The following is a 12,920-nucleotide window of genomic DNA, read 5'->3' on the forward strand; positions in this document are numbered from 1 at the left end:
GCTTTGTTAGAGCTAGTTTTCTGAGTTATTTTTTTTGAGATGGAGGAGTCTTGCTCTGTTGCCCAGGCTGGAGTGCAGTGGTCTGATCTTGGCTCTCTGCAACTTCTGCCTCCCAGGTTCAAGTGATTCTCCTGCTTTAGCCTCCCAACTAGCTAGGACTACAGACACATGCCACCATGCCTGGCTAATTTTTGTATTTTTAGTAGAGATGGGGTTTCACCATGTTGGTCAGGCTGGTCTTGAACTCCTGACCTCAAGCAATTCACCTGTCTTGGCCTCCCAAAGTGCTGGGGTTACAGGTGTGAGCCACTGTGCCAGGCCCAGACAATATTATTTTAACACAGAATGGAGTCACTAGGTCCTGAGGATTTAACCAGATGTTGGTGACTGAAACTGAACTTTGTTGAATCCTTTCTCCTTCTATTAGCTTTCCACATTTCAACATATTACCTGTTTTGCCCTCAAACTTTACTTAAATCCTTTCAACAGAATTAAATTAAGTACTAATTCGGCCAGATGTGGTGGCTCACACCTGTAATCCCAGCATTTTGGGAGGCGGAGGTGGGAGGATCACGAGGTCAGCAGATCGAGACCATCCTAGCTAACACGGTGAAACCCCGTCTGTACTAAAAATACAAAAAATTAGCCAGGCGTCGTGGAACGCGCCTGTACTCCCAGCTACCGGGGAGGCTGAGGCAGGAGAATTAGTTTGAACCCAGGAGGTGGGGGTTGCAGTGAGCCGAGATCATGCCACTGCACTCTAGCCTGGGCAACAGAGCGAGACTCTGTCTCAGAAAAAGAAAAAAAAAAAAAAGTGGAAATATACAACGTCACTTCCTCCCTAAGCTTGACTTCTACCTTTTATTTTCTGATCATCATGGTCAGGGCCTCTCACCCAGAGCAGTCATGTAAGCTTGTGGAAGTAACTTCTGCGTCCCAGTTCTTCTATAAAACCTGTAAAATGGGATTGTTTTTAAGGGTTAAATGAATACACCACAGTTGGAATAGTGTCTGGCACATAGTGCTTGCCAAATGGTTTTCATGGAATCAAGACTGTGGTACCCCACTGCATGGTTCTCACTTTTGTGTGAGAAAATCGTGCTTTATGTGCTGTTTTTAGTACAAAAAGGGAAATCTGGAAGTCCCTGCCTAGAGGAGAGAAACAGGAAAGAAAAGGGAGTTGGTGAGTCCCAGCATTTCAGAGCTGGCAGGGACGAGTTAGGTCCCTATTTTATCGACAAGGAAGTGGAAGGGTGACGTGTCCTCGAGTCTCATTCAAGACCCACAGTGACAACTCTTTACGGAGAGTAGGACCAGGGCCCCAGTGTTGCTAAGCTCACGTTGCAGGTGAAAACTAACGCTCATTGGAAGACAGGGGCGGAGCATTTAATTACAAAAACAGTTAACAATTTGGGTGTAACCAAGTTCAGTGAGCAAACGAAAGCTGTCAGAGTCGGAAAAAGTGTTGCTAATGGAATGCTTTCTTTATTAACAACGGCTTTCTACAGAGATCATTGACACAGCTTCCAGTTGCAAATGCCAGTACGCTTCCAGCAAGACCGGAAAGGTCCCAGCAGCCCGCGATGAATGAAAACCGGAGTCCAGGGCAAGCTGCGTAAAAGGCGGAGCAACCTCCAGGCGGGGGCGGGGCAGTGGGTCACGTGCCTGGGCTCCGCCGGAAGGGAACTCTAAGCGTGATTGGTTCCTCCTAACCAGGTGACCGCAGGTCGCGTTCCGGTTGGCAGGCACTGGCCAGGGCCGGCGGCCCTCAGTCCGTAGGCGGCGGCGGAAGGAGGAGGAGCTCCGGCCGCGCTCTCTCCCGGCAGTGGCTGCGCCTCACAGCGCTTGTTGGGTTCCCCACCCCTTTTAAATAAGCCGGGCTGGTCACCGCCCTCGCAGACAAGTCAGCTCAGGGGGAAGCGGCGGTAGCGCGGCGGCGGGGGTGCGGCCGAGGCCCGAGCCCTGCCCGGGGCCGGGCCGCGGGGCTGGCAGGCGAACCGCTGGCGAGCCGCGGGCGAGGCAGTGTCTGCTTTCGTGGTGCAGCCCCGGCATAGCCCGGGGCTGCCGGTGCCGGCCGCGCCATTGTTGGGGGAGGGGGTGGCTGCTGAGGGCCGTGTAATAGGGGGCGAGCTAAGGCACCGGCGGCGGCGGAGAGAAGCGGAGGCGCCCCATGGGGAACACGCTGACCTGTTGCGTGTCCCCCAATGCCAGCCCCAAGATGGGCCGGCGCGCGGGGTCGGCGGAGCTGTACTGCGCTTCCGACATCTACGAGGCGGCGTCGGGAGACGGGTTGACGGTAGCGCCCGCTGCTGTGGAGCCTGCCGAGTTGGATTTCGGAGAGGGCGAGGGCCACCACCTGCAGCACATCAGCGACCGTGAGATGCCCGAAGGTAAGGAGGCGGCGGATGCCATCAGCCCTCGGGCGCACCTCTGCCCGCCGCCTCCCCCATGGTCCCCCGGGAGGCATCCGCCGCTTCGGGCTCCTTCCTGCCGGTAACCGGCTTTCCCGGGGCTGGGCTCCGGGACGAAGGCTGGCTCTGCCTCGCGTCCCCACCCCTTATTCTTTCCCTACTGCGTCTGGCCAGTTTTTTTCCTCCTCCCTACCCGAACGCCCAGTTCTTGCTCCCTCTTCCCATTCTCCCAAGCTGGCTTGGGACCCTCTAGTCCGCCGCCCTTCTTGTTTGTGGCTCTGTTCATTGTCTGGTGGGATTTTGCTAAGACTTTTTGGGTATATTGTTTCCCTTTTCTCAATGGAAACTCAAATACCTCAACTCAGGAGTACTCATCCCATTCCCTCCCTTAACCCACCCAGATGGTACCTAAGTGAAGGAGCCAGGTAAGGGCCTGATTGTTCCCTTCTTCCCATCCGTGAAGGTAGCTGATGCCCGCGACAGTTTAGACCCAGATGTTTGGGAATTTCTTATTTAGACTCAAAATAGTGGTTGCCATATGAGACACTATATGGTATTCCTAACAGGTTAAGTGGCTTGAAAGAAGTTGCTTTATTCTTTCCAACTATAATTTGAACATAGAAAGAAAATGGGGGGGGGGGCGTAAAATGGCTGTGAAAGGTGTGAAATGTTATTAACCAGGAGTGCAAAAAAGTTTGCCTGCTTGCCTTCCTTCTTCCCTTCCTCTCTCTCTCCTTTCTTTTCTTTCTTTCTTTCCTTTCCTTTTAATTTCTTTTGTTTGTTTTCTTTCTTTTCTTTCTTTTTTGGAGTCTCACTCTGTAGCCCATGCTGGAGTGCAGTGGCAGGATCTCGGCTCACTGCAACTTCCGCCTCCCAGGTTCAAGCGATTCTCCTGCCTCAGCCTCCCGAGTAGCTGGAATTACAGGGGTGTGCCACCACGCCTGGTTAATTTTTGTCTTTTTGGTAGAGACAGGGTTTCGCCATGTTGGTCAGGCTAGTCTCAAACTCCTCCTGACCTCGTGTTCCGCCTGCCTTGGCCTCCCAAAGTTCTGGGATTACAGGAGTGAGGCACCGCTCCTAGCAGTTGTTTTTAACCCAGAGGAGTTTAGCCACAAACTAAACTCTGATTAGTTTAAAATTCCCACAGTGACAGAAATACATCTGCAGCCATTCTCTGGTGACTTAACAGGCTTCATTACCTCCCTCTCTAAAAGAGATGTGGGGTGATTCATGGCCAGAAGTTTCAAAAGAGACAAAACATAAATTCAGACTTTAATTTGTAATGTAATGGTTTGGAAGTTAAAATGCTAGACCCTGCCTGCTCGAGAGCGTTTGTTTCCATGGCTCCTCCTCCTGCCAATAGAGTCCTGATCAAAGATGAGACTGTTGGAGTTCGTCAGACTCTATAAACAGTTGGAGTAGGGGTGAGGAGAGGGGAAACGTTTAGTTTTTTGCCTATAGAATTTTGGAAAGAGATAAGTCTAGGTAAAAATAATTCCAGGTAACAACGTGGTTTTTTTTTTTTTTTTTTTTTTTTTTGGGGACGGAGTTTCGCTCTTGTTACCCAGGCTGGAGTGCAATGGCACGATCTCGGCTCACCACAACCTCCGCCTCCTGGGTTCAGGCAATTCTCCTGCCTCAGCCTCCTGAGTAGCTGGGATTACAGGCACACACCACCATGCCCAGCTAATTTTTTGTATTTTTTTTTAGTAGAGACGGGGTTTCACCATGTTGACCAGGATGGTCTCGATCTCTTGACCTCGTGATCCACCCGCCTCGGCCTCCCAAAGTGCTGGGATTACAGGCTTGAGCCACCGTGCCCGGCCACAACGTGGTTTTTAATAAAAATTCCTTCGAAGTAGAAAAACATGGTAACATAAAGATGTTTAAATCCAGTGGGCTCATTTGTTTCATTTAAATGCCAGAGATTTCATTATTATAGAAGAAATATTTTAGAGCTCTTCTATTTAAACTTTGCTTGGGCTCTTAATTTCTTTAAAAGTTAGAATAATTAAGCTTCATGATGGATGTGCCTTTGTAACTGGGAACTACTGTACTCACTTTGCAGAGTATTCAAACATTGTGAAGGAATGAACAAATATGTGAGTGTATAATATTTATACACAAAGCATGTAAGTACTTGTGAAAACTTAATGCTCTCAGTGGTGTCGGGTAAACCTCTGAGTGATTTTACACACCATTTAGTAGATTTACCACACATGTTCATGTACATTTAATTTAGCCCTTCCAAAATAAGGCCTGTGTATATTCCCCCCGTGTTGCTAATGAAGAAATAAAGAGTTAGGTATCTGGAATGGCTATGTAAGACAGCCACTGAACAGACTAAGATTCTTAGTTCCCAGACTGACATGGAGGTGAGATATGCCAAATTCAGTTCTTAAAAAACTTTTAATAACCCAGAATGCATTGTATGTTTTACCCATAAAGTAGTTCTATCTTTGAGAACTTTTTTTACTTCGGTCTTGATTAGTTCCTTTCAAAGTTTATTTTACGCAATTCAGAGGCAACATTTACATCTCTTTTTTTTTTTTTTAAGAGAAAGAGTCTTACTATGTTGACCAGGCTGGCCTCAAACTCCTGGCCTGGGCTCAAGCAGTCCTCCCACCTCAGCCTCCTGAATAACTGAGACCACAGTGTGTGCCATCTTGCCTGGCTTCATCTTATGTCTATACATTCATTTCAGTGGACAAGAATAAAAGTAGAGGTAACAAAATGGCCTAAATATACCCATCAAATAAACAAGTTGATAAATTTTAAAGAGTTTGTTCGATAACTGTGAATTGAAGCTGAGAATGCCCTGGACAGAGGAATATTAGGATGAAGCTGGCGAGAGGGCAGGTAAGGTGACAGGCAGTAAGCATAGGATGATGATAAGGAGTACTAAATCAGAAAAGTTGAAAAAATAGAAATTGCAAACAGAATTTACCACTGTGTATTAGTATGACAGCTACATTTTTATGTCAGTTTGTCTCAAAATTTATTTTTGTGGCATTTAATAAAGTGATAATAGAAATCTCAATTTCGGCATTTGCCTATTATTCTTAAGTTTCCATAGGAACATGGCCAGAACACCAAATATAAAGTATAGACACATTGAAAGTTTGCTTTTAATATCTTTATTTCAGACAATTTTATATCAGTCTCCCTGGAAACAGAAATTCCTACTTAGATGTAAATCATTTGGCCTGGTGTGGTGGCTCACGCTGGAAATCCCAGCACTTTGGGAGGCTTAGATGGGTGGATCACAAGGTCAGGAGTTCGGGACAAGCCTGGCCAGCATGGTAAAACACTGTCTCTACTAAAAATACAAAAAATAGCTGGTCATGGTGGCACGCACCTGTAATCTCAGCTACTCAGGAGACTGAGGTAGGAGAATTATTTGAACCTGGGAGACAGAGGTTGCACTGAGCCAAGTTTGTGCCACTGCACTACTGGGCAACAGAGCAAAACTCGGTCTCAAACAAAAAGAAACCAACCAAACAAAAAAAAAGCATTTTAGCTTTTCTACAATGAAGAATTATTTTTGTTACTTAAACAAAAATCATACATAAGTGACACTGGGCTTTATTCTTCAAGTTATTTAGCTCTTGTTGCTCAGGCTGGAGTGAAATGGTGCAATCTTGGCTCACTGCAACCTCCGCTTCCCAAGTTCAAGCGATTCTCCTGCCTCAGCCTCCTAAGTAGCTGGGATTACAGGTGTGCGCCACCCCGCCCGACCGATTTTTTTGTATTTTTAGTAGAGTTGAGGTTTCACCATGTTGGCCAGGATGGTCTCAAACTGAGCTGAGGCGATCCACCTGCCTCAGCCTCCCATAGTGCTGGGATTATGGGCATGAGCCACTGTGTCTGTCCTCTTCAAGCTGTTACAAAGAGGTGTTCCTAAGAACCTAAACGTTTCAGATAGACTCAAAAGTATTTTATACTACCTTGCCTTTATTTAACAGTGTATCTAATATAACTGATGGTGGTATCAGTAGCACAAAATAAGATACTAAGATCTTGTTGTCATATTTTATTAATATACTTGGCTTTTCATATACTTTTTTATGTTCTGACTTTAGGAGCTTTGCTAAATTGCTGGCTAAAGGTGCTCTTTGAAGTGACCCTTTCTATTCCGTCCCTGATGGGTGGAGGTAGGGGAAAGAATTGGGAATATGATGTGGAAAAACCTCTGAGCAACAGATCTTTCCTCTTTCCAGTAGCTATTTTAAATCCTTTTTTTTTTTTTTTTTTGGATAACAATATGTTTGATGTAAAAGACTTAGAAAATACAGAAAAGTCATTGATTATATGCAGAATACTGAGTTAACTTTTATTAATATTTTGGTTTTTGATTTTTTTGTCTGCATATGAATATAACATTTTATTTTAGAAAAAGGAGATCATTCTATATGAGCTGCTTCATAACTTACAGAAGTGAAATGATGACATAAGTTCCTGAACCACTGCTTGACATCTAGAGAGTGCTCCAGGATATCTTTCCATGCCAGGACACCCTGCTGTATCTCATGCCTTTAGTAACTGCTTAGTGTACCATCAGATGGTTGGAGTGTCATTTATGTACTTATCCTTTGTGATTGGACATCTTTTATAGTAACATCATAGTCTCATTGTATTTAATTTCGAGGGTACTGATAAAAACGTTTTGATGACTGATGACTTGTACCTCCCTATGGAATTCAGATGGTTAAGTCTATGAATTGAGTCATTTTTTATAGTTAAGATATTTTAGTATTCAATGTTCTTATGCCAAATTGAAGTCAGCATTTACTTTTACCTAGACATCAGAATTCATCGTTTGTTTTTTTGTTTCTTGGTAGCCTATCTTGCATCTTTAGTTTGAATAGCTACCACTTTAAAAGATTTGATGCTGTCTTAGATGACAAATCAAGACAGAGCGTTAGAAGAAATCTTAAAAGATGTGGGAAAACTGGGAGAAACTTGATTAGTTTTGGGTATGCTGAAACAGATGTTAATTGAGTACCTTTATGGGTGGCCAGGCTGTGTTCCAGATTCAGAGCCCCATGCTAACACTGATCCTTAAAGTGAGAGGAAGCCTTGTGAGGATGGTTGGGGAGAGCCAGGAGTCTACACAGACAGTTACTTGAGAGTTCCTTGAATGGGAGCAAACTTGGTTTTGGCAAAGGACAGAAAGACACAGGGTGGCTGCAGAAGAGTGAAAAGGGTGCCAAGAAGACCATGGTGGGTTAAGGCCATGTATGCATAGTAGGTCTTGGCAAAGAATGTATACTTTAGTTGTGATAGGAAACCATTGGAGGATTACAGCCTGGGAAATACTTTAAATTATTTTTTAAAAAGTAATTAATTTTTTTTGAGACAGAGTCTCACTCTGTTGCCCAGGCTGGAGTACAGTGGCATGATCTTGACTCACTGCATCCTCTGCCTCCCAGGTTCAAGTGATTCTCCTGCCTCAGCCTCATGAGTAGCTGGGACTACAGGCACATGCCACCATGTGCTCGGGAGGCTAATTTTTTTTGTATTTTTAGTAGAGACAGGGTTTCACCGTGTTAGCCAGGATGATCTCGAACTCCCAACCTTGTCATCCTCCCCTTCTTGGCCTCCCAAAGTGCTAGGATTACAGGTATGAACCACCGTGCCCAGCCAGTATTTTCAATTCTTTAAGAAAAAGATCAGATGGTGGGTCATGCCTATAATCCCAGCAGTTCAGGAGGCTGAGGCAGGAGAATTGCTTGAGCTCAGGAGTTGGAGACCAGCCTGGGCAACATAGTGAGACCCTGCCTCTACAAAAAGTAAATTAGCCGTGTGTGGTGGCACACATCTGTAGAGTGAGACTATCTAAAAAAAAAAAAATAGCTGTAAAAGTAAGTAACAAAGTGATGAATAGACAAGTCACCGAAAAATAAGTGCAAATGATTTTCAAACACAGCTTCACACCTAAGAGAAATACAAATGAAAACCATGCTGTGACTTCTTTCCTGTTAGGAGAAGATCCAAAAACTTGACGATGCATTCTTCGGTGTGGCTGTGAAGAGAGTTGCATTTGTATATTGCTGATGGAAATGCAAAGTGGTTTGACTCCATAAAGGGAAATTTGGCACAATCTCACAACAGTGCAAATGCATTTAATCCAGAAATCCTACTTTGAGGAATTTATCCTGAAGGCATACCCCATAAATATGAAATAACATGTGAATAAGATTTTTGTCATATTATTTTCAATAGCTAAATATTAGAAATAATATGTCTAGTAAGGGACTGGTAAAATAAACTGTTATATTCACACAGAGGAGAGCTATGGAGCTATTAAAACAAACAAATCTCTCTTTACTGCTATGGAGTGATATCCAGGATATGTTACATAAAAAAAAATGAACATACAGTAATGTATGAAATAATATGTATTTGCTTATTTAAAACAACAACACAGAAGAATTCTTGATGATGGTGTGTGACTATTTTCCCCTTAACTTCAGGGGCAGCCAAAGTGCATATTTGCTCAAGGTGTTATTTTGGTATGTGCTTTTCAATGAATACTAACTGTTCACTTTTGCTTTTAATTTGTGAAAACTTTGTTTTGTCATTTGTTGTGCATTATGTGGTATATAGATAGCAATTGCTTTTTTTTTTTTTTTTCTGAGATGGAGTTTCTCTCTGTCGCCCAGGCGGGAGTGCAGTAGCTCAGTTGTGGCTCACTGCAACCTCCACCTCCTGGGTTCCAGCAATTCTCCTGCCTTAGCCTCCTGAGACTACAGGCATGTGGCACCATACCCAGCTAATTTTTGTATTTTTAGTAGAGATGGGGTTTTGCCTTCTTGACCACGCTGGTCTTGAACTCCTGACCTCAGGTGATCTACCCACCTCAGCCTCTCAAAATGCTGGGATTACATGTGTGAGCCAGTGAGTCCGGCCTATAGCAATTGTTCTTGCATTTCGTATTATTCTCACTATATTTTGAGTTACGTAGTATAGGAATTATACTTGTTTTACATATGAGAAAACAGGCTTTGAGAGGTGTAAATTGAGTTTTCCAAAGTTTTTTAAATTTGTTTTTTTTGTTTTTGAGATGGTCTTTCTCTGTTGCTGAGGCTGGAGTGCAGTGGTGTGATCATTGCTCACTGTAGCCTCCACTTCCTGGGCTCAGGTGATCTCCTGCCTCAGCCTCCCAAGTAGCTGGGACTAAGAGTTGGTTTTAACAGATAAAACTTGGTAGATCAAGAATGTAAATTTCAGATATATGGCACATAGGATTAGAATTTATAGAATGACTCATGGGCTTCTTTGGATACTGTCTTTTTCCACTTTTTTTTTTTCAGTTAATAAAGCTTTAGAGTTAAAACAGTAACATTGGATAATGAAAAATGAAATGGAGGTACTTGTAACCCAGACTTTTTTTTTTTTTTTTTCTTAATGAGACAAGGTCTCAACTATGTCTGTCACCCAGGCTGGAGTGCAGTGGTGCCATTATAGCTCACTGTAACCTCAAATCCCTGGGCTAAGATGTCTTGCTACTTCAGCCTCCCAAATACCTGGGACTACAGGCATTTGCCTCCACACCCAGCTAATCTTTTTAAAAAATTTTATAGAGATGGGGATCTCTTCTATGTTGCCCAAGCTGGTCTTGAACTCCTGTCCTCAAGCGATCCTTCTGCCTCAGCCTCCCAATGTGCTGGTATTACAGGTGTGAGTCACTGTACTCCACCCAGAAATAGTCTTAAAAGTCTAAAAAAAAAAAGGAGTTAAATGCTATTAAGAAATACACAGGGTACAGTATAGTATAACATAGGAAATGTCACACCTCAGTCAAAATCACTAAAACATAGATTGAGGAATAAAAGTCAGTTAAAGCAAGACTGAGCACTGACACAGAAGGAGGTAGAGAAGTGGTTTGGAAACCAGAGTTAGGTTTGTCAGAAGCTGGGAAATGAAGTCACGCTCTTCATTTCCTAGCTTCTGACGATCCGAACTCTGGTTAGGCGTGAGGGAGCATGAGACTGGAGCTTGGCCGTGTACTGTGTGCCCTCAGATGAGGCAGCGCAGCTCAAGACCATCAGGTAAAACTTGTCTGATGGGTGGAACATGTGAACTTAAGTAAAATCTCAGACTTTACATCATAATTGAGAGATTTGAAATGTTTGTGTTATGGACCGTAAGACTAATACAATGTGCAGTATGATAGAGCAGGTCAGTAAATGCAGTAAGCCTTTAAATAAACAGATGCCCAGCAGTTGGCCCAGAAACTGCAGGTATCTCCTGTTTAGTTGGGATATATTGAAGTCAATATATTGAAATCCACCTCTTTCGCTGAAATATTCTGTCCTGTGTTACTTTCTTGGTTCCTGCCCTCTCCCTTTAATATTTTGACAAGAAAAATAATTTATTTACAGTTTACAATTGCATAATTTTAACACTTTTAGCCTTTAGTAATGTATTTTATGTATTCTGAGTTCCATATTTTTACATTTTTAACATCTGTGGAATTGAGATGGCTGAAGGATTCAGGGAAAAGCAGTGTTCAATGTCAGTGGATCTTACAGGTTTCTTCTTCTGAGGGATGTTTACATTAAGACCTGAGTTTAATTTTTTTTTCATATTTGCCCCCCATCATACTCTCATGCTGTCAAATTAAGTTGCAATTTAAATTGATAATACAAAAATGGTGGGTCTTAAAATACCATTTTAGTCATAACCTCTAACCATGATATTGAAAAGCATTTCTTGTAGTTTCAAACATTCTTAGGAGTTTTAAAAAAAAAAAATAATTTTTGAAGGGATTCACATATAAGTTGCATGGTAATTGATGAGTTTCTATTTTCCGGACATTTCTCTAAAATCTGTATGTGCATGTTTGTGGGGCCTAATGCTTTGCTTAATATTTGGCAGTCTTACCTTTGTGATAGTGAGAATCGAGTAGTATCATTCATCAGAGTCTCCCTAGCTTCTTGAGGAAAGAGTTAATGGACAGTGCAGAAATGATACTGTGTGTGTGTGTGTGCATGGCTTAAATGTCCATTCTGTAAAGTAGCAATGTGTGGTATTTGTTGTTAGTGCAAGTTATATAAGAAATTGTGGTATCAAATAAATAATTTCAAGTTAGAGCCATGGTGATGTTCCTCATACACATCAGTAGGGGTTTTTTTTTTTTTTTTTTAAGCATCCAAAGCTGTGATAGGAGCTAAAACTCGTATAATTGGTGACATTATATCCTAATATACCCTTACCTCCTTTAGAAAGCAACTGAGCACTATATATTGAGCCATGAAAACAATCTGACTTTTTGGTCTGATCATCCCATGTTTGAAAAATCTTTCCTAAGGAGATTTAAAAAATAATCTTAAAATATTGTAAAAATGAAGGTTTTCCTCATAAGAACAGAACTTTGTAAGTACCTAAGTCAACAATACGGGATTGGCTGAGTAAAGTATAGCAATAATACTTGATGGGCAATTATTTATCCATTACACAGTAAATATTTTCCATTGGAGTGGAGATCATTTGTAAAATAAGACATAAGTTGTATATGGATTAGAGCTATATTTTTTAACATGCATGAGAAAAGCAACTTAAGGCTGGGCACGGTGGCTCACACCTGTAATCCCAACACTTTGGGAGGCCAAGGCAGGCGGATCACAAGGTCAGGAGTTTGAGGCCAGCCTGGCCAACATAGTGAAACCCCGTCTGTACTAAAAATACAAAAATTAGCCGAGCATGTAGTTCCAGCTACTTGGGAGGCTCAGGCAGGAGAATCACTTGAACCAGAAAGGTGGAGGTTGCAGTGAGCCAGGATCAGGCCATTGTACTCCAGCTGGGCAACAGAGCAAGACTTCATCTCAAAAACACAAAAAAAGAAAAAGAAAAGCAACTTGAAGTACTGGTGGTGAGTTTTTAATTTATAATTCGTAATTTGTAAATGAAGCATTATTTTGACTCTTGCAAATTTCTGTTCATGGTAAAATATTAAAGGAATAAGCTAGAGACTTTTACCTATCCCCACCTTTAGTATGATCACATCAGTATTGCTGATAAACCAGGCATCTTACTTGCAAGTTCAAAAAAATCTATCTCAAAATAGTTTAAAAAATTTTTAAAAAAATTGTATAACCAGGGATTCACATGGTCAGTTAGGTACTACTTGACCCAGGGATTAGGTGATCTCAGCATCTGTCTCAGTTCTGCTCTTCTGTTAAGCTCTCCTGAAAAGGCACCCTTCGTGATGCCAAAGGGAGCCACTGGTGGCAGCTCCTGGCTGATCAACAGTGCTAGAGTACAGCTCTGCCTTTCTCCTCTGGTCTTGGGAAGTCCCATGAGAAATGTAATTGATTAGCTAGTTGTAAGTCACATGCCCACCCGAAAACCCCTGAGTTGAGGGAATGTCAGCTTCTTATTTGGACTAATTTGGATTTTTTCTCTGTATGTTATCATTTCTTTTATCCCAGCTGCCTTGAATATTTCTTTCTTTGAGACATAATCTTAAAGCTGTCTCTACCTAAAGCTTTTTTTTTTTTTTTT

At 42.6% G+C, this 12,920-nt stretch overlaps 1 protein-coding gene across 2 annotated transcripts in view; it reads left to right on the forward strand.

Annotated features, from left to right (window-relative positions):
• Positions 1 to 1,776: 1,776 nt before the first annotated feature.
• The window catches only part of CCNYL1 (cyclin Y like 1), a 45,480-nt gene continuing 34,336 nt past the window's right edge, over positions 1,777 to 12,920 (forward strand). For both annotated transcript variants that reach the window (XM_017546704.2, XM_017546706.2), the window contains exon 1: positions 1,777 to 2,390. In XM_017546704.2, the coding sequence (XP_017402193.1) occupies positions 2,171 to 2,390 (220 nt within the window). In that variant the 5' untranslated portion in view covers positions 1,777 to 2,170. The remainder of the gene's footprint in view (positions 2,391 to 12,920) is intronic.

This window comes from Cebus imitator, unplaced genomic scaffold (assembly GCF_001604975.1).
Source record: "Cebus imitator isolate Cc_AM_T3 unplaced genomic scaffold, Cebus_imitator-1.0 Scaffold191, whole genome shotgun sequence".
Classification (NCBI taxonomy): domain Eukaryota; kingdom Metazoa; phylum Chordata; class Mammalia; order Primates; family Cebidae; genus Cebus; species Cebus imitator.